Source organism: Andrena cerasifolii, chromosome 6 (genome assembly GCF_050908995.1).
Source record: "Andrena cerasifolii isolate SP2316 chromosome 6, iyAndCera1_principal, whole genome shotgun sequence".
In the NCBI taxonomy this organism is placed as follows: domain Eukaryota; kingdom Metazoa; phylum Arthropoda; class Insecta; order Hymenoptera; family Andrenidae; genus Andrena; species Andrena cerasifolii.
The window spans coordinates 5,314,328-5,338,760 of record NC_135123.1 but is presented as its reverse complement, the minus strand read 5'-3'; the positions used below and the strand labels follow the sequence as shown (position 1 = coordinate 5,338,760).

The following is a 24,433-nucleotide window of genomic DNA, read 5'->3' as shown; positions in this document are numbered from 1 at the left end:
TCAAAACTCATATTTCACTGTTCAGTGAAAACAAGAGTGCTTCCGCGTGACGTGGATCAGTGCAATCAGCATGACGAATTGGTAAAGGAGGAATTAAGATAACATACAGTGGCTCATACCAATAATAATCGCACACTCTTTAAAATTGCATAACGTTTTTAAAACTGGTCCGAACGACTTAAGTCTTTTTGAGAAGCTATATAGAAACATTAGTTCGCTAGGTGACGTGTTACGTCATTCTGAACAAAAATTGCAATTGCATGGAATAGCGAAGAAAATACTGAAGGTCGTTTTTTTTTTCAAATTTTTATCTGGCGTTTGTAGATTTAGGTAAGTTGTATACACGTTGAAAATTTCATCCAAATCGGTTAACATTGCTCTGAGCTACGAACGTTTAAAGATCGCAGAATAAGGTCGAAAGTCGCTGACAGGCGCGGATTTGGGACTTTCGGGAGGGGGGGGGGGGGCGCAGGAGCGAATCCAAGATTTTCTTGAGGAGGGGAGGCGTAAGTCTGTGAAATAAACCAGGAACCTTCCCGGTAATATTTTCCTGCTAAATGAAAAAGAGTTTTTTTTTTGGTATCAATTTATCATATTTTCTCTCATATTGCTAAGTTAAAATAAGTATTTTGCAAATTAAAATAAATATTTTTCCCTTGAGGGAGCGGATTTCAGGAATTTCCGCGATTTTCCACCTTATTCTGCGATCATTAAACTTTGTAACTCAGAGCAACGTTAACCGATGTAGATGAAATTTTCAGAATGTGTGCAACATACCTAAATCTACAAACGGGATTTTTAAAATTTTCATTACGAAAAAACGACCTTCACTATTTTCTTCGTTATCCGTCCAATTGCAATATTTTTTAGAACGACCTTTTTAAAAAAAACTCAAGTCGTTTGGACCAATTTTAAAAATGTTACGCGATTACTGGTGTGAGCTATATATAACTGTATATATCGAATAAATTTATTCAATAACAATTTAGAAAGACTTATTGAATAGTAAAAGCTAACTTTAGGAAGGTTGCATGTGATATTTATTTGAAATGGTGCGTGATTAATAATTCTGCCATAACTTGTGTATTTTGTAACCTCCCAACGCTCCGCTGAAGTAATAACAAACATGTCGATCACGTGCAGATTTCTCGTTCGGATCCAACTTCACGCGTAGAAGCTCCAGCCGGTAATCGCAGACTGATCGATCCCTCGAATGCAGCGATTCCTCGAAGTTTCAGTCAGTGCCAGTGGGCCGTTCCTGTCACGTAGCGAGTGGTGCGCCGCAGGTGTGTGAGAGGGACATAATAATACGCACCTTGAAAAGGGCCTTTATCTGCAGACACACTGCAAACACTGCGCGGGAAATTCGCGGCGTTTCTAATTCAGTAAGTATTTACTATGAATCGCATGTATTTCCAAGGTTATCTTGTCGTCTATAATTAGAGATTTCGGCAATACTGTAGAACATGAGTCATGCGTTAAGGATACACATCACGTCTCGCCCAAAGGACTGTCCTACGGTGTGGCATAGAAAAAGATACGAATAGAGAGGTCATGGTCAGTTCTTTATTGATATTCTCCTGGCACGTTTGACACACTCGACTTGTTTTCATGATACATTCAGTGATACCCAATCTGAGAAAATTTTATCACGGAATGATATCGTCGAAAGTATACTTTAATACAGAAGCATACAGAAATAATGATTTGTGTGAAATATGTGGTCTTAAGTATTCCACACTTGAGATGTTTCTGTGTGTGCAATTCCACATTCGGAAAGGAAGGCATTTTACTATTTTTTATTTCTTCTTTCAGTACTACTGTTTTTTAAGCTGTTGAAATTTGTTATTTTAATTTTTACTCCTCGTAAGTAACGAGGCATTTATTAATGTTCGAAATTTGAATTAGGCAATGTGCACGAGGGAAAGTGATAGACGTGACAAAAGTAGATTTATTTAACCCTTCGTGGTCACGCGAGGTGTATTGTACCCCAAGAGTAATTTTCGAGTTAAAATGTCGTGTCTTTACGACTTCCAAAGGGGATTTATCGCAAGAAAGAAAATAAAAAAAAATTAAAAACTCGCTTTTTTCCCACAACTATGGAAAATCGCTCATTTTCAACTACAAATTTTATCATATCAAAATTTACATTTCTAGAAAAAAAAAGACTATTAGACCATGATTGTATAAGTATTACGAACGTACAATTATCACTGAAAACTTAAAAAATTCAAAAATACGAAAATGGTAACTCAAAAAATGACGCTGGGGTACAGTGAACCCCGTGTGACCAACTTGTGATTATAAGAAGGTGTGACCACGAAGGGTTAAAGTTCAGAAAAATCACCTACAAGTGATATCTTCATACATGTCCAAATTAACATACATACATCAAAATTTCCAGGTGTCCTGACAGAGGGTATAATTATAGTGTTGAATAATCAAAGATACAAAAATTTAAAAAAAAATTACAACTGACTCCAAAAAAATAAAAATGCACTAAAAAGTAAAAAAATTATTTTTCCCTTATTTAATCTACAACTCTCAGCTTCTGTAACTCGGTGCAAGATTTACATAGTGCAAATGATGAGGCGCCGACATAACAAAATTGAGAGTCGTAGATTGAATAAGGGAAAAAATTATTTTTACTTTTTAGTGGATTTTTATTTTTTTTTAAGTCAATTTTCTTTTTTTTTTTAATATTTTATTTGATGGATTTTATACATATATAAAATAATAATAATTTGGTGGCAATAGTCTTTATTAACCAGAACTGGCAAAGTATTGAGTTAATATTGACGCAGTACCAAAATCGCTCCATGTGCTGAGGAGTTATGCGGGGACAACATAAAAACAAATACATACGGGTCGAATCTATAACCTCCTCCTTTTTCAAGTCGGTTAGTAAATAAGAATGATTTCTGTTACTCTTCCTGTTATTCTTCACCTTGTTATGGTTCGGCGGTATTCGAAGATAAACAGGGAGTTTGAATTCCTTTTCGTGGTAATTTTAACGGGGGGAATTCCAGACGAATATGATTTATAGTACCAGGAACGTTACACCGAATGCATAATTTTGATTGATTTTTCGGAATAAAGTATTCGCGGGTCACTTTGGAATTTCCGATTCGCAAACGAGTAAGAAACGTTTTAACAATATTTTTATCGCACAATGCAGCATCAGCAATCCGAGTTCCGCTTAATCCACGCTTAGCTGTAACCGATGTCCGTTTAATTCGTAATTACATTCCGTAGAACTTAGCGTCTAGCTCTGTTTCATTTTCCGTTGCGTTGTTTCTGTTCATTTCATGGAAAATTTTTCTTTTTTCTTGGACACCAATTGCGCGCGTGACAATATCTCTTTGTTTCGCTTAATTTGAGTTTCTGATAATTTCAGCCGGTTTGTATCATGCCCCGGATCGACTTCATTATACGTGGTTACTTAATAACAGAATTCTTATATTATTCTACTTGCATAACTTCGAGGAATTCACATGGTTAGATGTGAGTCCGATATTGTGATAAAGATGGCTATGCTCCTAAGCTGTACTTATTCCACATTGCAACGTTTCGTTGTTAGCGTCACAGAAATAATTCAGTTTAGAGATTTTTCAAATTTCTGACATTGAACACGTTGATCGCCCAGCGTGGATTGATGGAGTTTCTACCGGGGCCCAAATCCGATCTCGGAGTGTAAACAGCGCGATAACCTGGAAGAGCGATACGATGCAATTTAAACGTAACCGCTTAGCCAGTGCCACGTAATTGGACGAAGAAGAGCGCAGGGATCGGCGGGCTTAAGCTACCGCTGATGGAGGGGGAAACAGCCACCGCTCCTGTAGGTGTTTCCCCCTCCATCAGCGGTAGCTTAAGCCCGCCGATCCCTGGAAGAGCGTAACGGGTGGCGGACTACGGAACCCGCGGATACACAGCCGTCACCCAGGTACGGGTGACGTGGCGACCAACGTGTTAATATACACGAACACGAAGCTTGATTACTTGGTATGTACATACAGTTATCGCCCTTCCATTTGCATCACTAATTACAGGACACCCTGTATTCTCTTCTTCTTCTCTATCGTTTCTACACAGTACAAAATAAAGTGCCGGGTAGGCGTCGGTTTGTTCGCGCTAATCTCGAGAACCACTGGACGGATTGCGATGCCGGTTTCACCGTTTGATAGAGCATTTCTCGAGGAAGATTTAGGTGTGCGAAACATTGACCTACGACAAAAAGGAGCCGAGCAATGACGATTTTAGTGAAGCATTCCGCGAGAAGATTCGCGTGAATCGCAGCGCTCCTAGTACAGCTAACGATGTAACTCAGCATCCCCACCACTGCGCGGGGAACCGCCACGCGCATCTCTTTCGCGCAGAGCGGTGGACACTATAAGATTCTACTACATAATGCGCGGATGTATGTAGTGCCGTTCCCATGAAACTTGATTCCGCTTTAAGGAGCTTTTTAGTTATTTTGGTTTTCCATATTTATCATTATCCGCAGGCGTGTGTTTGTTCGAACTAATCTCGGGAGTCACTGTACGGATTGTGATGCGGTTTCCACCGTTTTAGAGAGCATTTCTCGGGGAAGGTTTACGTATATGAAATATTAACCTACGGCAAGCGGAACCCGAGCAGTGACGATTTCAGTGAAGTATTTCTCGAAAATGCTTTGCGCGGTGGTGGGGGGCTGCATCGCGCCTGCGCAGCCACGCACACATTACCACCGCTCCTGTAGGTGTTTCCCCCTCCATCACTGCGGCCCCATCGCTCCTAACTCTGGTCCAGTGGTTCTCGAGATTAGCTCGAACAAGCAGACGCTTACTGGGGACTTTATTTTATACTATCTATGCAGAGATACATATAAGAAGTCCGGGAACGCCGGGTACTTTAAGCTAGTATAACTATACAGTTAACTCTCTGAGTCCACTTGGACCCATTCTAAATATCGAACTGCATATATTACTTATTAGTATTAATTCTTAGAAGAGATAAAACTGTCAGATCATAAAAAGATCAAATTCTGATATGGAAACTCATTCTGGGATGCACACGAATGAACTTATAAGATAAATTGGGGTATCTAACCCAGGTAAATATCCGCCACCGAAGTGTCAACCGGTATAGTAACATAGTTTCAACTGTACATATTCCAACTAATAACCTTCGTAGTTGACGCGACCTTAAATAAATCATTACTATAACATTAAAACATCCTTTATCTAGGCTTCGAGTAACGAACGCCGACGCGTGGCGCGATGGGAAAGAACGTCTTTCCTTGAGGAAAAGAAGGGAGTACATTTTTTAACGTACCGACACTATTAGCCGTGATACCGATCGCGGGTATCGTCGCGTGTCGTATTTGTTTTGGTGTTTCGGCCCCGACAGTCCGGTATCGTCATTAAACGGGAATGCCAGTTGGATTCGAAATTGACGTTACCATCCGTTAACGTGATCGTGCAAGCAATGTGGCGCACTGCTCCGCGATTGGCTGGTGACTCGTTCAGTGATCCTTGGGCAAACCGCTCCATCCACTTCCCTGGGGCTTCCCTGCGACCTCCTATCGCGCTTTTATATCCGTTCGGACGCTTTTTCTTGCAGTCCACGTTTGACTTTCGAAGAGGATTAACCGGTAGAACAGGCAGGACGCGAACATGTGTATATGTGAGTACCCGCGTCTCTGTATGCGCTAGGATGACAGGTTATACCGCAGGGCAACACCTCGTCGTAAAACTTTTCGCTAATCCCTCTCGATATCGTAGTAATCAGTGAAATCGATCGATCCATTTCGCCGAATTTTCTTCGAGCGGTTGCTGATTTATTTACTAGCGTTCAAGGTCCTTCGTAAGCTAGTGCGCGAACGTGTCAAAGATCTTGACGACGGTTGCGAAGATCAGGCGGAACGCGTAGATGGGATGGTGTTTTAAAGCTTATTTCCCTTGTAACTGTAAATTTCTAGTGACCTCAGATATGGAGGATTCTGCTTGCTGGTATTGTACCAGCGATTCGTTGCTCTGTATTTAAACAAGATAAGAAGTTTAATCGATTTGTGCGTATAAATGTATGTCCGGATAAACTAGGAATTTTGCGAAACTTAAAACTGGTTCAGACACGTCCAGTAATTTAGTGGCCAGTGGCGAGTGATTTAGTAATTTACCATTGTTTTACTAAACTACTCGACTAAATTTTAGAGTCCACACATGGTGAATTACTGAATTACTCGCTACTCGGCTAAATTACTGGACGTGTCTGAACCAGCCTTTAGTATTAGTTGATGGATTTTTATCAGAACAATTTTTAGTAACCTCACTGAAGATTTAGAAGAAAATCAGTATCGTCGGTGTAGTTTTTAATTCATCTTTGTTTATTTATCAACTAGATTCTGATTATATAAAAAAAAAATTTATACATTTTTTTCGTGAAAATAATAGTGACATTCGTCTGGATTAGCTATGTAGGCATAATGAGCTGGAACACATTTCTTGACCGCAGAGTTTACCGTTCGACAGTTTTTAGGCGACAGACAAACACACAACACTTTCTGCTTTATATATTAAGATAGTTTTTAATTTTAACTCTTAAGTGCAAATAACTTCGATATTCACAACGAAAGCTTTTTATGAAATAAACTCTTTTTAATCAAATTTCCCGGCAATCCGCAAAGATGCCAAGGTGTATAATTATTACCGAAATATCGATTGCGAGTAATTAGATATCTGGATTCTGAAAAAATTCAAACATATTCTGTTTTGTTTAATTGTCAATCACTGCACAAATTAATAGTTATATGATCTGATGTGTTTGAAGTATTTAATATTTCCCGTGCTCATTAACTTTGTGAGTTAATTAAAAATATTCCCTCCAAATCAAGTAGAATTTTACAGTATACTTGAAAACTGTATAGAATCGTAAAGCATCAGAAACCACCGCATAGTATCGTAACGCCTGATAAACATTTACTGCCGCAAATACAGTTATGCTTCAACGATGCTACTATAAAAGAAAAGTTAAAGATTCATCAAAAAGACATTTTGTTACGTAGCGTACGTAGTCTGAATACAATAAATATCACATATCGGTCTTCCCATCGCGTCATAAGGCGCACAAACATAACAAGACAAATTACGTTCTAACGATTCCATCCAAGACACTGTTTCTTGCAGTACACATTGAACACTTCGTAACATTCTTCTCTCAGACACAGTGCTTGGACGAGTAATTAATATCTTTTCATTTGTATGAAAGTGACAACTATCGAGATTTTATTTACAGGACAAAGCATTCCTGCGAAATAGGATCATCGCAGCCGCGTAGGATGGCATTGTGAAACAGTAGGACATAAAATATAGGTGCATCTAATATCTCGAAATCTAACAAATAACCGGGGAAATTAATTAGCCGCTACTTGTTAGCCTTTAGACATTTTCTTTCCTGTTCGTGTGGCTCGTTTCTATTTTCCGTGAAGAAATCTTTATCATTATAATTCAAGAAGTGACTAGATTTTTTAGTATCAAAGTACCATATCGTATAACACATCTCTTCGCATATCTTTGTGCAACTGTATAGTGGAACTAAGTAGTTTTAAGGTGAAATTTGTACGACGACCAGGAATCCCATGTTTACTCTGCACGCCCGGCTACGTAGTTCAAGCTCCTTTTGTCTGACTTGTTATGCGTCCCTTGTTGATATCAGGTATCTATCATACGACCCCACGAATATTAATCAACTTATTTGGTAAATATTCCTGAATTCCACATATCGTTAGCCGTGTCGAAAATAAGACTATCGTAACGCGTGTTCGCAGCTTTATTGGGTTTTCCCCAATGAGTCTCGGGGAATCGCCAATACTTGGATACATGCAGCGTGCATCGTCCATGTTTATCGTCTGTTCTCTGTTCAGAAGAAGTTTTCGTTCTTCGGATTGCGTCACTCATTTCCGAATTGTGTACTGTTATTCTGTTCCTTAACCGAACTTTTCGATGGTAGATGCACCATTTGTGGCCACTTTAAGGTACTGTACCAGTTTTGGCCGCTTCTTAAAAAAATATAATATTTTTTCGTGTGAGCAATAAATGTAACCTTATATTTCTGGCGGTGTACTAAACAAAATATTTATGATGTGAAATTCTTCATGTAATATAATGATCTGCAAGCAGTTTAAAAATAAGATAATTATGCACATGGCCAAAAACAGTGCAATGGCCACAAACGGCGCACCTATCATCTTCATTTCTGTTATTTCTTTTTTGGTGGCCAAAAATTGGTGTCACCATTCGATTATTTAATTATGGTACAAGAAGTATGAAGCACAATCATATGTTTCTTTTCTAACGTATAGTCTTAACATCTATTACATTTTTTTCTGTAACTTTTTCGGTTATTGTATCGAGACTTCGAAATACAGTTTCTTTGACTTTTCAATGAATTCGTTTGATTATTACTATTTTTATTATTATTTCAATAAATATATATAAAATAACGTAACATAAACAGAAAAAATAAAATAGAACGGAAAATATAAAGTAACGAGAAAAACATAACAATATAAAACCATTTTATTCTGCCCTCACAATTCTCGTTGTACTTTTAACTCAAAGTGCTGTGTACGTTTAAGATAAACATAGGATAGAAAGTCGTACTAACTTTAGTAACGTAGCTGGAACTTCTTATTATGTTTGACGCAATAATCATCATGAGCAGGTTTTAGTCTTGGCCAGTTTAGCATTGTGTACATACGTTCAAGGGCGTCCGGAGACTATTTTCCAGAGCGGGGGGGGGGGGGGGAGACAACTTTGGGCTGACGGCAAAGAAAAATATACCCTCAGGAGCGGCTTTAGCATACTTGGCGCCCCGGGCAAGATTACAATGGCGCCTCTCTAAGGGTACGAAATTCAATTAGCAGAATGGATATAAATGAACAAACGCATACAGCGGCGCCCCTACAGATTTAGCGCCCCGGGCGCCCTGCCTGTCCTCCCCCCCCCTTTAAAGCCGGCCCTGATACCCCTCTTGCTTTTTTAACCCATTTTATAGTGCCAATTTAATTAAAAATTTAAAACCGAAATTTGAAAATATTCCCTTTTTTAGTACACAGTTAATAAAGAACAGTTTTGAAAAGTAAGCGATTTTTTTCTCAAAGCTAGTGGGCAACTCCCCCTTTTGCCCTCCCCCCCACCTGCGGACGCCCATCTAAATGTTATGTGATAACACTAAGTTACTTTTTTAATGTTGCAACATACATATCGCGCGTTTCGTAGTAGTCTAATAAAAAATCGTAGAATAACAGTTATTTAATAAGACTCAGGATTTATTAAACTGCGTTATGCACCGCGTGATCTGTTATTTGCAGGCAATTCGGTAAAAATTTGTTACAAGCATAGGCAACAGTTACCAAAAACTGAAACATTCATTTTATTCATTCGGACATTTTATAAAGCGTGTACATACATGTGTATTCTGAGTATTGTTTTGACCAGCATCACGCTAGTATGTAATTGCGTCTAACAGCTACAATTGGTTTATTACACAAATGACAAAGCGATATTACGTCAGATATATTTTTGCCAATCTCAACGCGAGGGGAATTTCAATGACAAATTACTTTCCTTTTTGGACATTAAATTTTTATGTCGCTCGTAAGTCAACTTATCGATCCCCCCCATTTTATCTCCTTGCCTATTATCGGAGTTAGCATTGATGCTTTTCGTACCGAACATAAATGTTACACAATACTGCGAGAGTAATGTATACATTATGGGCACTGGGATTTTATATAAAAGCGATATCTCCTCGATTAGCAATAGTGGGAATACTTCAGTATTTGTTCATACAATCGTCGTTGCTACTACAAGCAAGTCTAACATATCATGTAAATTATTTGCCCAGGGGAATATATCGTAGCGATATAGTGAGATGACAGATTTTTTTCGTGAAGTATTTTAAAAGGAAAAATGAATGCATAAATCTTAAAAGACTTCGACGAAAATGTTAGAATTTCAGAGAGGAGATTAAGCACATGAATCATATCAAGGTTACTAACGATTCTTTAACATGAACTCCGTTTTTTTTTACGAAAATAATTAATTATGATTAAACCGTATAGTACTGTCCGTATGTTGTGTAATTTATTGGAAAACTTATCAATGACTCGGGCTTAACCCTAGATCTGTATATCTACAGAGCTGTAACGTAAACTGTACATACATTGGGGTCACTTGAGCTGAAGAATTGTTTTCATATTTAAAAATTTTGAAAAATTGCTGTTTACATTAACATCGAAAAATTGCAATAATTATTACAAACAACGTATGCATTTTAGTTTGTATCCATTATAAGGTGGTAGTAGTGAGGAAATTAAAGCTTTTAATTCTTAATTAACGTTTTTAGTGAAGCGAGGAAGATTTTTATATAGAAATGAATGTTTGAAATTTTATCCAAGAAGAGACATTTTGTACATATACATTCGGGGCGGTACGGAGAAACTGTTGAACTTTGAAGTGTTATTTTCAATACTTTTTGTTTCGTTGCGTTCTTCCTATCAGCGTAAAAAAATGCACTTATTTATCTACTATTAATTACTATACAAAGTTAATTATTTTATTTCAAATGTTATGTATTTGTCCGACAAAGAAGAAGATAAAGCTATGAGGATTTGTAATTGATTCCGACTTTTACATGCATCCTTAATCTCTCTCGTCGTTAGTTCCTTCCCGTACTTACTCGTCCTTCAGCATCTCAGGGTTTCGTGAAAAATGAGCCTTGAACTTTAAACCTTGAATCTTGAACTTAGAAGATATAGGGGCCTGCGTAATAAGTATACAGTACACGCGTAACGTGTATATTGTTTGTATATATGTACATCGTTCAAACGCGCGTTTCTCCCGTGGACCTAAGAATTAAATGGACGGAGCACATAGCTGTGGGGCCTAAGCTCGTGTCAGTAAGGGGGGTGCATGATACTGCGCATGTGGTGGTGGACGATCGGTGATTGGTTAATGAAAGTGACATATCGATAAGAGGCATTGCCTCTTTTCACAGCCGACTCTAGTACTAGCCGTGCTGAAGGCATAATTGCAACACCGCGGGAGCTGTGATGCCAGATCGGGGACGGGTTCCCTCGAGAATTTCCCCCACCTCGCGCATACTACGCCGGAGCTGCGTGTTCGTGAGCTCGGCGCTTCGGAGTCCAACTCACGGACACGCAGCTCTGGCGTAGTATGCGCGAGGTGGGGGAAATTCTCGAGGTAACCCGTCCCCGATCTGGCATCACAGCGCGGGAGTCCAGCTTCGATATACCTAACCCAACCTACCGTATCAGCCTCCCAGCCCCTCACTACACACCGGCCTCCCGGCTACACAGTCTCCCTCTACCGGCCTTTCGGGTTCCCGTCTATCTTTTAAATGTTTATATTAATGCAGTACCGAAGTCCTCTAAATATTAGAAACAGAGCAATAATTCAGGTGTTTTATTTATTTATATTAACTCTACAGATCCTTATTTTTGTGTATGGCACATTTATTTAATATAATCTATAGCATTTTGGGACATTCTGTTTTACATATATTTTTTTTATAATTTTCACATATTCATTAATAATGCCACGGCGTTGGTGTGTCCCCAATTGCAAGGGAAATTATGATAGTACTTAAAAACATAATTAAAGTATACACATATATGTATAGTTTTATACATATAAGCCAGCGCTGTCCAGCGTAGGGGCCCCTCACGCGCCTGCTTCCCCTTCCAATCTTTCTTTCGCGCAGCGTGCCTTCCGTTGCCAAGGAGACCGCGCGACGCTACGAAGACTGCCATGACGGGCTAGCCGGGCTAGCGTCTTCGCGGTTAACGTCGCGCGGTATCCCTGACAACGCGGACGAGAGTGGGAGAACCCCACGGGAGCGACCTTGGACAGCGCTGATATAAGCATATTTTAATACACCCTATATAAGCATTCCGTTTCAAATAAAGCGCGATGCATGCGTACTACTCCGCCAATCACAAGCCATCCACCACGACTTCTCTCCTCCCAATCGACTGGCTCGACCCCCTTGAGACTTTGTGCTCCGTCCATTTAATTCTTAGGTCCATGGTTTCTCCGTATGCGTCGTTCACAATTATAAGGACTCACAATTGTTAAAACCAGCGGCCCTAGCCGTGATGGAAAACACCGGTTCTCGTTAGGTCACCGAAGTTAAGCATCACGGGGCGGTGTACTGGGGAAAGATGGGTGACCACCTTTCTCCCGGTGCGCTGCTGCTGCTGGGACCCGAAGGAGAGAGGAGGGGAAAAAATGGGACTATTATAGTTCGTTGGGCAATATAAACAAAAATAAGCTTTGAAACGCCATCCTGCTGAAAACACAGGAAAACAATAAAACATAACATAACAATTGTTAAATAGCGATGCATTTGGAAACACTTCACATCGGATAACGATCGCACAATGGCGAAAATAATGTCTCTACCGTATGATATAATCTTGTGTATAATAAATATCAGGAGCCTGCAACATGGCACTTTCAAACTGTGATTCCTATCATTTTGCCCTACCCATTTTTTTTAAAAATGCAAAAATGCTTGTAAATCCTTTCTTTTAATTTAAAACTTACAAATAATGGAATGTTTTCAGTAACACGGTACCTAATAGCAGCGTGCCTTATTGCTGTAGCAATGGCAAACACGGTAGGCGACAATCAAGCGCTTCGTGCCGTTTCTCAAGGCACAAATGCATTTTCCTCACAGCTGTTTCAGGTAATACAGTGCAGTAACGACATGGGTTATTTAGTTTCTGTGAAACACTATTCGTTATTGATGTGCATTGATGTACCGCAATTCGTATTGATGTACAAATCTTTTCAGACTGTGGTAGAGGAGAATCCAGGCAATCTTATAATGTCTCCTCTTAGCGCAGCTGTTGTGCTTGCCATGGCCGCCTACGGCGCTCGTGGAGAAACAGAAAATCAGTTTAAAAAAGTTCTTCATCTTCCATCTACGGATAGTCTTGGTACATCCGGTTATCAAGCACTTATCGACAACATCAATGTGAGTATCAGTTCTTCTTTACTTCGCTCGAACCTTTGTTTAAACTGAGTTTCATATAAGTATGCTTCATTGTAGAATGTCAAGGAGAATACTCTCGTCCTTGCAAACAAAGTGTTCACGGCTGAGAAATTTTCAGTAAAACCGAGTTACAGAGAATTAACAGAGACTTATTTTCGCTCTATTACTCAACTAGTAAACTTCGCTAAATCTGATGAAGCTGCAGCCACCATTAACACGTGGGTTAAGGAAAATACAAATAATCGCATCGATGGCATTGTTTCTGCTAGTTAGTATAATTGAATGTTTCTTTTTTTTCATTACAATACAAAATCTTCGACTAAAGTGTTCTATCTACTATGCTACGAAGAGCAGAACGGAATCGCACATGAAGAGAAGGAAAGGCTGAAGATAACATGTTCCAGCGTACAGTTATTAAATATTACGTTTTTCTAAACAGGTGATTTAGATGAGACGACAGCATTGGTGCTTGTTAACGCAGTGTATTTTAAGGGTCAGTGGAGAAATAAATTCAATCCAACCTTCACCAGGGATATGCCGTTCCACATTAATGAGCAGACAGTAAAAAATGTTCCTACCATGCACAGGCAAGGTTCTTACAGATACGGTGAACTTCCAAATCTGAATGCAAAATTCGTTGAAATACCATATCAGGTAATTTTCTTAATAAACAATTAATGTTTACAAAGTAACTTTCCTGTTGTGACTGCAAGCTAATGTTACAGGGAAATGAACTGAGCATGGTTATTATTCTTCCAAATGAAATTAATGGTTTGCCAATGGTTGAAAAGAAGTTACAAGGTATGAGCATTGCTGACATTCTGAAGCAGGGATATGAACGTGAAGTACAATTGCAACTACCAAAGTTTAAGATCGAAAAGAAGATAGACCTCAACAGTGTCCTGGAGAAGGTATATCATATAATATTACAATTGCATAAAAACTATACTTTTCTTTGTAGTAGTTTCACATTGCGCATCGAAGGAGTCCGAAGACTCCTCGGACTGATTCGTGGAACCTCGGGCCGTCTCGCGGGCGCTCGGTTCGGTTCGTGAGCGCTCGGGCCGTCTCGCGGGCGCTCGGACCGCTTCGCGGGCGCTCGGATCGGCAGAGCGATTCTCCACGTGTTCGAATGTGTGCCCGAGTTAACGGCTAATTCGGGACGATATTACCATCGCCACCTATGTATTAATAACGCACACTATTATATATATATTTTGTTATTAAACCTTACTATAACATCAGAAGTGGGATATCATGAAACGCGTCCTTCAGGACGTCCCGAGGTTCCGCGAATCAGTCCCAGAATCTTGGGACTCCTTCGATGCGCAATATTAAACTACTACATCTTATACTTTTGATTTCCGTGCTGCTTAGATGGGTTTAACTGACATGTTCACTGCACATGCAAACTTTTCTGGCATTGCTGACAATAAATTGGCCGTCAGCAAAGTTGTACAGAAGGCATTTATTGAAGTGAACGAAGAAGGTAGTGAAGCTGCTGCTGTCACGGGTAAGTAAATCAATTTTTCCTTCTGCAGAATTCTTATTGAAATCAAGCAAAATATTATTGTAGAATGTGAAGATTTAAAAATACACGATTTGATTTAGTAGAAATTTTAATTATTTAGATTCACGATTGATTCAAAATGCTCACTTAGAAATTGACATTCATCTTTGCAGAGTATTAAATAACTACTTTTTTGGCCTGTCTTCGCCAGACATTACTATCCTATATAATAAGACGCTTAAGGTAACCACAATTTTTGTTGGAAACTCCCCTAGAAACAATTTCCGCCGTGAAATACGAAATTTTACAACTGTTGCGTACCAGAAGGGTATACCTGTCTAATTGGTTTCCTGAAGGGCATTTCGGGGGGCCTAAGTCACATACGTGCCCAGACTCACTGCCCGCGCGACATTTGAGACCCCCCGCCCTAGAAACGAAATAATTCTCGATATTGTTACAACAACTGATGTGTGACAAAGACCCCGAATCAAAGAAATTTGTGGAGCATATTCACTTATGCAATAGCGCTTTTTAGTTTGCCTTTATGAGTGCCCAAATAGAGGGCGCATTTCGACTCTGCGTTGAGCGCGCGTTTGTATCTCCACCATTTCTTGGAAAGAGTCGGCACGAAGTTATCATCGGCTATGAAAGAGAGAAAGCATGATACTTTGTCTCGCTTCGTTTTTCAGCTCGAGCTCGAGCTCGATCCGCGTGCGGACCTACATACAATGTAGCGACTACTACATTGTACACAATACCTGTTTTAGGCCACAGGTACTACCCATTATCGAATTTTCCTGGTTGACTTTTATTTTCTACGGCATATTTGGGTGCCGAGGAAACTTCATGCCGAATCTGAACCTTGTAGATCATTGGGAAGTACGAAAAAAAACCTCTGGAAAGATTTTGCTAACAAACAAACACTCACCTTAAGCGTCTTATTATATAGGATTCAAAAACACAGGAAACTATATTGAGATAAACGTAGATGAATCTTCCAACTGAGTTGCTCTAAAGAAATTTTCAATTTTTTAAATTACTTCTACTCTGGTTTCCTTAGATTAGATTTACTTTCGTAAAAATAAAATAAATGCCATCTGTAGACTATACAGAATAATCTAGAATTTATATATATTTATTAATTGATACCTTAGCTTGGAATCACCACTCTTGCAAAGAAAATGTGTAAAAACTATTTAAGTGTGTCTTTCGTTGAAATTATTAAACGGACTTAATGAACACTTTTATTAACTTCTAGCAATTCTTAACATTCCTTACTTCTGCGTTAATAAATTGTTTTTACCCATCGTCCAAGTAAACTGATAATTTGTTCAATGAATTGCCATTCGAAATAATATTTTGCTTAATTTAATTTTTGTTCAATGCTTGAATGTATATGTAATGTGATCTAAGAACTTCAGCTCAGGGAGAATGATTAATTGCTGAATATTTCATTCAAATTAAAAACTTACCTATGCCTAATTTTTGCAATTCTCATTCTCCCTGAAAATCTATATGTGTGCACCTATATGCTTTGTGCAAATTCAGATCCATAATATCGTACAATAGATCCCATTTTTCAAAAATATATTACATACTTACGTGCCATGTCACTCAGTATTTCATAACCATCTACCTTCGTGTACCTTTTTCTTTCTATGTTATGTAGCGTTTTAATTGCTTTCATAAGTGAAAGAATTGATTTGGGGGATAGTACATACACATTGGAAATAGTAAAAATACTATTCACATTGCTGGAAAAAAGCATAGAACTGTTTTGATTAGTAATAGCCTGAAAGTATATATCACAAGGAATCAATGTAATTACGACTGAACATTAACAATTCTGTCTTACTACCATACTAATTTAATACACCCACGACTAACCGTAAGTCTTAGGAAGTATTTCCCATTAAATAGAACAGGGAGAAAGATTGAGGAAATTGAGAAGCGAAACAAGTGCGCGTTAAGAAATCAGGATACTGTTCCTTTTCAAATCAGTAATTATGTGCAATTCTTTTTGACAGATATGGGATTCGTCGCCCTGTCCTTGCCTCTCCCACCAGAAACTTTTCAAATAAACGGACCGTTCTTTTACGCAATCACAACAAGGAATGACAACATAATCCTCTTCAACGGCCGAATCATTAACCCAACCACAATCGCATGATATCCTCCATTATATTGCACTCCTTGAGCTTTATCGACTAATTATTATATTTTTATTTCTAGAGTTATTCGTAGGACGAACTTCTTCGCTCTTTTTCCACGCCTCATTTTCATATTATATAATTTATGTGATAGAGTTCACTGTGTTCACTCGATCGTTCAGTAGATAACACCATAAGATGAATAAAACCATCACCTTTATTAGAAATGTGCACAATAGATTCTTATTCATTTCGTGCTCACGGCTGAACCGAATAATTCACTGTTAATTGCTTGTGGCAGGTCTCAGTGTAAGGCCTCTTTCGAGCTTCTGGTCACCGCCGAAGCCCATTCAGTTCTACGTCAATCGACCGTTCTTGTTGATCGTTCAATACGGCGACGTAATGTTATTCTTAGCAAATGTTATGTCTTAGCGTTTCCTTCTTTCAACCTGTACTAAAACAGCGCGATGAATCTCGGCTTTATACGATATGCTAATATTTTGCGATTAAATTGAGAGACTTCTGGAGTTTTAAAAATCGTTTCTCTCCTCTCTTTATTTCTACGATTCCACCATCGAATTAGGGGGTGATAATATACTTCATATTGCGTTTGACTGGTTCGACTGATTTTAACCCCCGTCAGACGGCATAATTTTACAACGTTAACAGACGGCAGAGACACAATTGCACCCTCGCATATTTTATATGAATATTCTCACTGTCGGTATAATTTGTACGACAAATTGATAACATTTAGACTCAATGAAAATCAATAAAAAAATCCCAAATTTTCTTTTATAATGTAAATTATCTATTTTTTTTACTTATTTTAATAATAAAATAACATCATTAAAAAAATCGCATTCTTTTTTTCTTGCATTATCTTCATAAAAAATATATAGGGGCGTCATTGTGCCTATGCCGCTGTTATGGATGCAACCCTCAACTCGACCCCTTATCTCGGAAGGGGGTTGAGATATTTTTCTGAAATTTGGTCTATATAATCTAGACCGAAAATTTAGAGATGTCACGAAACTTCAGCCCTCCGCGGCTTCTCGAAAAAAAGTTATCCCAATTTAAAAACGCGAAAGTTACAATTGTACCTATGCCATCTGACGAGGGTTAATAAATAAGTTTCTAACTGTCGAGAATGTTGACACGCTTCATATATCATTTCATTAGGAATCTTAAGATATGCCGTCATTGTTAAATTCATAAATTACGTAACTGAGCACTTCGTTAAGGAATAAAACTCAGATGAGTGATAAAAGATAAAGACGCTAAAGAATACAAAGAAATATATGTTCTTATGTACGTGCATTAGTCTTTAGCTGGCTGCTTTCAGTACTTCTACTTACTTCCGTATTAACATCACTTTTGTACGCATTAATTTTTCCATCGTTAAGAAGCCCGTTCGCGCCTCTTATTTGGATTATTCTACTGCGTATGAATCCGCAAAGTACATTTAAATTTAACTTGTCGGAATAATTTGCTCAGTTTTAATCTTAAGGCAGACCCAGTTGTTTCATTATAGGATTAAGTGAGATTTCACTAAAATAAGATTCCACTTGTAAGATTCGAGTCAGACTTCTGACATTGTATGCTACATTTACAATTTTATTAAAATAACTAAAACTACGCAGAGAATAGGTGGTGTTTGATGAACGTAAACACTATTGGAAAACGTAATCCTTGTCGTGTCTCTTGGCTAACGGACAACTTTTATTACATTATTTGTATAATTCTCAATACAATATCAAGTAATTATACGAACTCTGCCTTATAGCTGACAAATTTATAAATTGCGTTAAATATATGTACAAATCCTACTTGAATGTTTTCTACACGCGGCAAGACTAAAAATAGTAGGACATTAATATGAATACAGGAATAAAAAGTAACGTGTAAGCATTCATATTATCTAGGGCCTTACTGTTTTCTAAACATATATTACAACATATCCCATGCCTAAAAATAAAAAGAGCGTTATGTTAGTATTCCTCGGAAAATACTTCGTTAAAAAATTTATTAAGAGTGTAGGATTTAAAGAAAACAATAACTTTTAATACATTATTTATTAATGATTACTAGTTTCCAGATTCTTAATAGTCTCATAAATTTGAAAAATAATTTACAACTTTTCCCAGTCAACTGTTGTAATTTTACATATAAAAGGCTCGCCAATTGTATACCTCATTCTTCGCATTCTTTCCCTATCTTACATCTCTATAGCTTTTCCTACTCTACTGTGACGCATTTTTACATGCTTCCTTGCAATTTATTTAAATTTGATTGCTCGAAATTTAGTATTGGTAATTTGTTAACTTACATGAGAAATTCCGTACTTCTCGATATTTAAATACATAGAATGGTCTTATGAAAGAAATTCAGCGATGTGTCTGTACTATTGACTCAACTTAATTTTTTTGCAAATCCGGATGAGACTGCAAATATGTAGATCAGTTGAAAATAGTTGGAACATTTTTTTATTGCCTGATAAATTAGTGCTGCACGCATGCATTGATCGTCTAGTTACTTTGTTGGCAATCCATTTTCTTTGAAGATTAGGAATAGAATTGCTTCTGAAAATAATGTTTTAGATGAATAATAAATGCACCGCTCCTTTAATATTTAACACGTTCAATTCCCTCTAATTTGAATGTTTGACAGCGCAGTACTTACATTTAATATTCTTTTATTTTTAGGCCTCTTCATTAATTACAGTGCACCAGCTCTAATAGATCCACCCGTAACTTTTAGAGCTGACAAGCCTTTCTATTACGCCATTCAGTACGATAGCACACATTCACTCTTCATTGGCGTAATATCAGACATCGCTGATAATTAAACAGTAATTACGTGTCAGTATCATGCTTCTTTTCAATGGAATGCTTAAAACAATCAAGTTCTTATTCTTCATTATTCTACGCTCATATGTTCTTCCATCATTCAATAACTTGATCCCTTACAAGCACGCAATTTTCATGTATAATTATTGTTCATCGTCAACAATTATTGACCATAATAAAAGATACTGGCGCTTATGGCATTAGAATTTCTTCATTCTTCTTTACGTATATACAACTGTACGACGATCCTCCTCTTTCATAAAATCGCCAACTTTAAGCATTTTATATCGAGTGTATTCCTACAACAATGTGTTCCAGGAGTAATACTTACAACACGCTCTATGGTGTACAGGACGCAACTGATGATTGACCACCCCTTTGTATATAGTATTGTCAGCATTGTTGATCATCCAGAAACTGGAGATAAAGATGCTGTTCCAATATTTGTTGGGCATGTCTTGGAACTAGATTCTACATAGTTCTTTCAAAACTACCTTTCTGTTTGTATATACGTGCGCACGTCGAAGAATTGACAATAATTGCTTAACATCTAAATGAATAGTAACATAAAAAATCTAGTCCATATGAACCAAAGGTTTCGGATTAATAATAGTAAAAAGATAAGTTATTGTAGCAGTGAAATATTTTAGCATTGTACGTACAAACATGTGTATATAAATTCTAGAAAATGTCTGAAATGGCATAGATATAAAGCATGCATAACGTAGAAAGAAATAATTGTGCATCAAGTAGCAAAATGATTATATCTTTTCAAAGAAACGTTGTACGCGTAAATTATGTTCTGAAATATTACGTATATAATTGTGGTATAAAAACAATAAATAGAAGAGAGAATTACCAAGCAAAGATTAAATAATTCTGCAATTATTATAAGTAACATAATGCAATTGTTTCAGGAATAGTTGCAGTACTTACTTCTTTCAAAATTCCAATGACTCTATCTGTGAATCATCCATTCATCTATAGCATTATTAGAAAAGGAAATACAAATATCCAGTTGTTTGAAGGACACATCGCTGAACCTTAACAATTCGAACTTAATTTACAAATGATCTTAAAAAAAATATGTTCGACATACGTAACGGAATTGTGATTTTAACTTTGCGCAGCCATATGCGTATATTAACAACTTCATACATGCGGAATGATAATACGGCAAGATTGTTGCTAAGACTAGCCGTTGTTACATTGCTATATAACTTTGCACTGACAAAGCAATAAAAGGCATTACTAAGTATTAAAAAGTGTTATAATTATCTCGTAAATATAAATGATTATACGTGAAAAGAGAGGGAGTACAAAAATACCAATCGTCCTTTTTATTGTATAACTGGACAGAGATAGGTGGATCAGGACATATTTTGTGTAAACTATCCGCTGCTTTTATAGTACAATCCATTTGTAAATTAATATATTTCTTTTTATACCTTCAATTAATCGCAAACGAATAACTGACTTTGTGGCATAATAAAACAGATAAATGAAAGGTCAAAAGTAAAATCTTATTTGTCCTTATCAGGCACATAAAAATATCGACGCGCCATTGTAATATACGCATTCTGATGCTTATAAAAAAAAATAAGTATTATATAATGATTTGTTTCAGCAATTATTATAACGGAAAGTTTGGAAATTCCAGTCAAATTTTCTGCCAACAGTCCATTTTTCTATACTATCGTCAAAAATTCAGAGGAATCTAATGCCCTCGACACTTTGCAGTTATTTGAAGGAAATATTTTGGTGCCTAATCCATAACTCATGCTGATTCCAAGTGATCCTCTACTATTACTGTAATCGTTTGATGCGATCTAATAATAAATCCTCGAAAATAACATAAATTTCATATTTTCACGTATAATAATTAAAAGCATGTGTAATTTATGTGTGCTTGTACAGAATACTACTTTATACCTAATCGTTTCTTAAATGTACTTGTGTGAGACACTGTCTATTTGTTCGAATTGTAAAAACTGTTGCTTTCTACTTTTGCACCATCAGAAGCATAAAGCACGTGATTCCCATTATCGTCTGTTGTAGGTGCCATTATGATGAAACTGTCATTGGAGTACCCATTGGAGTTTGCTGTCACACGCCCATTCTTTTATAATATCATACAAGCTGTCAAAGATGAAGAGAACAGAGTTCATCCCATGTCATTGTTCAATGGTCATGTCATCGAACCACAGATTTAAAAAGAATTTTGTTTATTACTAACAGTATTGTATTACATTGTACGGGAAACATGTGTAGTTAGATTATATACTTTTAACAGTTAAGGAGTCACTACCTACTCATTTAAACAGACCTAACTTAATCGATACATCGCACGCGTAACTAACTGAAAATTCTTGCGCATCATATTTTCTGTACTTGTTTCAGCCATGCTGGTCTATGCCACTAGTCTTTCCTACCATGAACCTATCACAATGATGATTGATCGGCCATTTTTTTATAGTTTAATATACAAAACTCAAAACCGAAAAGTCGAAGATGGTATAGTTTTGTTCAATGGAAACGTTAACGATCCACAAACGTAATTTGTGCAGTTGCAAGATTCTTAACATTACTTCCAATAACAATTACAATACCTTGTCCATTTCTCTGTAGCATTAGCGAAACTTTCCACAATAAGAATATTTACTGGATCCATTAACGAACTTTAAATAAATATAGTAATTTCACGTATAATCAGACATACGTTGAAATAATGTTCTGAGTGTCAGTGTTTAACAAAATAACTTTTTAATATTACATCAGTGGGAAGTATCGTATATACATTTGAATACTGAAAGTGTTAAATGTAACGGATATATAAAAATTTAAAACAAACACTCGTTTGATTTTAATTATAAATTTATTCATCATTATTTTATAACATAGTTTTGCTCTTTATTGTTCCGCAAATTTTATTACAGGATTGATAGCTCTGGGTTCTTCGCTCTTTCAGTCTGAGTTTAAAATTGATCGTCCATTTGTATATGCCGTCGTTACAAAATTTGAGCCTCTTAACAATGTGTTAACATTTGTGGGTCACGTTAATAAACCACAAAGTTAAAGTAAAAACAGAGATTCAAACCTTTAGTAATCTAATATATATCAGTTGTGTAAACCATGATGTAAGGACATTACATCATAGTGTAAACCAGGCAAGGGGCGGAATCTCCAGCAAAAGTTTGGGATCTAGGGTACGCGTCCCGATTACGGTGCTTTGACGCCGACTTGCTCGCGAAGGAATTTATTGACTTCTCTTACTTTAATTTTGCTCGGTAAAAATTTATATTGGTTTTTTGAACCTTTCTCTTTATTAAAGAATTTTTTTCGGGTTAAAAATGTTAATTTTTCCTATTTTTTTAATTGAAATAAAAATACATGTTTTTGTCTCAATTACTGTGCCCTGAAAAGTGCGTTGTCCGTATTACGGTGCCCTTTTTTGAATAACGTTCCCGCGGTTAGGTTATGTCTTCGAACCTTTCAAAACATTTTATTTCTCTACGAGAGTTGTTGGTATGTAATTTTAATATTACCTTTTCATTACAAAAGCAAAATTTGCAAATATAAATTTCAGTTGACCGGTTTTAAGAAACGAAAGTAAGGTTAGGTTTAGCAATTACAGAGGGAGCCAGTGGGTACCGAGGGGGCACAGTTATAAGGACAAGCGCTAAATTCCTGTCCCTATTGACAATTTCTTATTTCCGCTACGCAATCTGATGGCGAAAATTAAAGCAGTCTAATCGGGTTAGCTGTTACATGTAATTGGCAGTATTGGTAATTTCGACTGTTTGATGATCGATTTTGTAAAATTGAACAGACTATTTAATAACAAAAACATTATTGCACTGTTTCAATACTTGTGTGACACCAACTGTTCTGTAACGCGATTGACCCGATTACAGAGCTTACTTTAGTAGATGGCGCTCTCACAGTATTTCCCAATCACTGGCTTCACTTTAATCAGAGCCGTCCAACTTGCCTCTTGAGTGGCGCACAGCCGCAGCCGATTCAAAGTAAAGGCTCCCCCAAACCAACGCAAATATCCGCTCCGCGCCGCGGATCAGATAAGGCAGCAGTTTTTTAGGGTACGTTTATGTTAGAGCTGCGATAAACGATCAGAGCGCTCCGCATTGAATCTTCTTCTTTCGAATGAGACCTCTCCCAGGCCAAAATCTGCTTATATAAGGACGAAAAACGAAAAATCCCGAACCCATGTTTCGGGCCAGATTGTGTCGGTATACAGCGCGCTGCATTACCCGTGTCTACCCCCTTAACGCGTGTCGTCTGAGCTTCCTTGTCTACGGAAATGTCGCGGTCTCCTTTTCAGCGTCGCGCGGTTTCCTTGACGACAAGTCACGCTGCTCGAAAGGAAGGTTGGAAGGGGAAGTAGACGCGTGAGGGACCCCTACGCTGGACAGCGCTGGTTAGTCTTTAACAAAATAACTTTTTGGATAGTACATCAATGCGAAAAGTCGTACATTTGAATACTGAAAATGTTAAGTGTAACAGGATGTATAAAAATTTAAAATAAACACTATCGTATGATTTTAATTATAAATTTATTCATCATTACTTTATAACATAGTTCATGTCGGCATTGCCTTTATATTAACACTATTTTTTATTGAATCATTAATGCATCGTGTTTACCTTCATTATGATTAAAGTTAAACACCTTTGTTGCTCTACAAATTTTGTTACAGGGGTGATAGCTCAAGGTTCTTTGCCCTATCAGTCCGAGTTTAGAATTGATCACCCATTTGCATACGCCGTCGTTAAAAAATCCGAGCCTCTTAACAATGTATTAACATTTGTGGGTTACGTTAATAAACCACAAACTTAAAGTATAAACG

At 37.3% G+C, this 24,433-nt stretch overlaps 1 protein-coding gene across 12 annotated transcripts; it reads left to right on the top strand.

Moving 5' to 3' along the window:
* Window positions 1–1,132: 1,132 nt before the first annotated feature.
* Window positions 1,133–22,665, top strand: LOC143370352 (antitrypsin). Of its 12 annotated transcripts, none has more exons than XM_076815358.1 (9): window positions 5,480–5,664; window positions 12,629–12,750; window positions 12,859–13,041; window positions 13,117–13,327; window positions 13,499–13,713; window positions 13,785–13,970; window positions 14,437–14,572; window positions 21,196–21,379; window positions 21,627–21,865. In XM_076815358.1, the coding sequence occupies exons 1-8, from the start codon at window positions 5,655–5,657 to the stop codon at window positions 21,342–21,344; spliced, it is 1,212 nt and encodes a 403-aa protein (XP_076671473.1). In that variant the 5' UTR covers window positions 5,480–5,654; the 3' UTR covers window positions 21,345–21,379; window positions 21,627–21,865. The 12 variants fall into 12 exon arrangements, with proteins under 12 accessions (XP_076671482.1, XP_076671473.1, XP_076671474.1 ...); XM_076815359.1 differs by having other exon boundaries at window positions 5,481–5,664; window positions 21,196–21,329; XM_076815367.1 differs by lacking the exons at window positions 5,480–5,664; window positions 21,196–21,379; window positions 21,627–21,865 and adding exons at window positions 1,133–1,385; window positions 19,887–20,445.
* Window positions 22,666–24,433: the final 1,768 nt, after the last annotated feature.

Excerpts from the sequence above, each read along its gene's own strand:
- LOC143370352 (XM_076815355.1), top strand. Across the intron at positions 13,042-13,116 it reads CACTTATCGACAACATCAAT|AATGTCAAGGAGAATACTCT; the intron begins GTGAGTATCAGT and ends GCTTCATTGTAG. Across the intron at positions 13,714-13,784 it reads TCGTTGAAATACCATATCAG|GGAAATGAACTGAGCATGGT; the intron begins GTAATTTTCTTA and ends CTAATGTTACAG.